At 74.3% G+C, this 1348-nt stretch overlaps 1 protein-coding gene and 1 long non-coding RNA gene across 2 annotated transcripts in view; both read right to left on the minus strand.

Annotated features, from left to right (window-relative positions):
* Positions 1-6: 6 nt before the first annotated feature.
* On the minus strand, positions 7-854 carry LOC121335655. The gene is made up of 3 exons (XR_005952616.1): positions 754-854; positions 286-341; positions 7-204 (listed from the first exon to the last, which is right to left on the minus strand). It is a non-coding gene; the product is annotated as an uncharacterized LOC121335655 (long non-coding RNA).
* A 161-nt stretch (positions 855-1015) lies between these two features.
* The window catches only part of UFC1 (ubiquitin-fold modifier conjugating enzyme 1), a 1662-nt gene continuing 1329 nt past the window's right edge, over positions 1016-1348 (minus strand). The window contains 2 exon segments of the mRNA XM_041404040.1: positions 1016-1245; positions 1248-1342. Coding sequence (XP_041259974.1) covers positions 1160-1245; positions 1248-1342 — 181 coding nt within the window. The 3' untranslated portion in view covers positions 1016-1159.

Below are 1348 nucleotides of genomic sequence, written 5' to 3' on the forward strand. Positions count from 1 at the left end.
CGTCGGGGGGCGGCGGGGGCCGGGGGGGCAGCAGGCGCAGTTTGGGGGCCGGGGACAGCCCGTTGGGGGCCGCATGGCGCTCCTGGCTCAGCGCTCGGTGCCCGCTGGGCAGGCGGGAGCCCGCCCGGGGCTGCGCGGTCACCACGGCGCCGGGGTCCCTGGCGCGGCCCAGGCGGTGCTCCGAGGCCTGGGGCATGGCGGGGCCTGCGGGGGACAGCGACAGCCTGGTGACAAGGTGGCAGCGCCAGCGGGAGTGGCAGAAGGGGACGGGGAAGCGGCACCCACCTGCTCACAGCCCCCTGCGCCCGGCGGCCGGACACAGCGTCCCGTCGGCGGGGGCCCTGCGGGGACACGGCGGCGTCACCCCAAAGGCTCGGGGGACCCCAAAGGCTCGAGGGGACCCCCAGCTCCGTGCCAGGTGAGTCCCGGGGGGCTCGGAGCACCGGGAGCGTGTCTGTCCCCCGCCCAGGCCAGGTCCTGCTCCCCGGGCAGAGCTGCCGGTGCCCCGGGAGGTGATGGGTGGTCCCGGAGGAGCGGAGCACAAACCCCCGCTGGCCCCGGCTTGGGGCGGGGGTCGCGGCCGGAGACCCGAGGCCTTGGCCGGAAAGCGCCGCTGGAAAAGCCCCCGACCTCCTCCCCCCAAGCCCGCGACCCCCGGGCTCAGCCCCCTTCAATCCCGGGGTCCCCCAAAAGCGGATCCCGCACCCCCCGGGCTCAACCCCTCGGCGGGGTCGCCCCGCGGTCCCCCCGCACCTCCCGCGGGCCGCCATGGCAACAACTCCCGCCGCACCCGCCGCCATCTTTGTGCCTCCCTCAGCCGGCCCCGCCCCCGGCGGCATCGCCGGCGCCTCTGCGCATGCGCCGCCCTCCCGGCCACGCCCCGCATCGCCGTGGAAACCGCGCGGCGTCTTAAAGGAGCCGCGACCCGCGCGGGTTTGGGTGGGGGACACACACCGGGGGGTGTTGGGGACAAATCCCCCCGTGCCACCCCCAAAATAACAAACCGCCACTCAACCGGGGTTCAGTGTTTATTGGGGAGCAGCAGCGAAGCGGTGGGGAGGGGTGGCAGCAGCTGGGAGGGGAACAGAGGAGCCCCGAGGGGGGATGGGACCCCCAAGGGGGGTGGGGGGACCCCCTATGTCCCCCCCACTTGTGTTGGTCACTTGTCCTTGTGCTGGATGAGGCCTTTGGAGATCAGGTCCGGGATCTCCACGGCCAGCCAGGGACCGAGCTGTGGGGAGAGGGGGCACTGCCTGTGGGGACACCCCTGGAACACATCACCACCCCCCCCGGAAAGGTGACAGCCCCCCTCAGTGCCACACCCCCCGGAAAGGTGACAGCCCCCCCG

This window comes from Onychostruthus taczanowskii, unplaced genomic scaffold (genome assembly GCF_017590055.1).
Source record: "Onychostruthus taczanowskii isolate IOZ18803 unplaced genomic scaffold, ASM1759005v1 scaffold207, whole genome shotgun sequence".
Taxonomy (NCBI): domain Eukaryota; kingdom Metazoa; phylum Chordata; class Aves; order Passeriformes; family Passeridae; genus Onychostruthus; species Onychostruthus taczanowskii.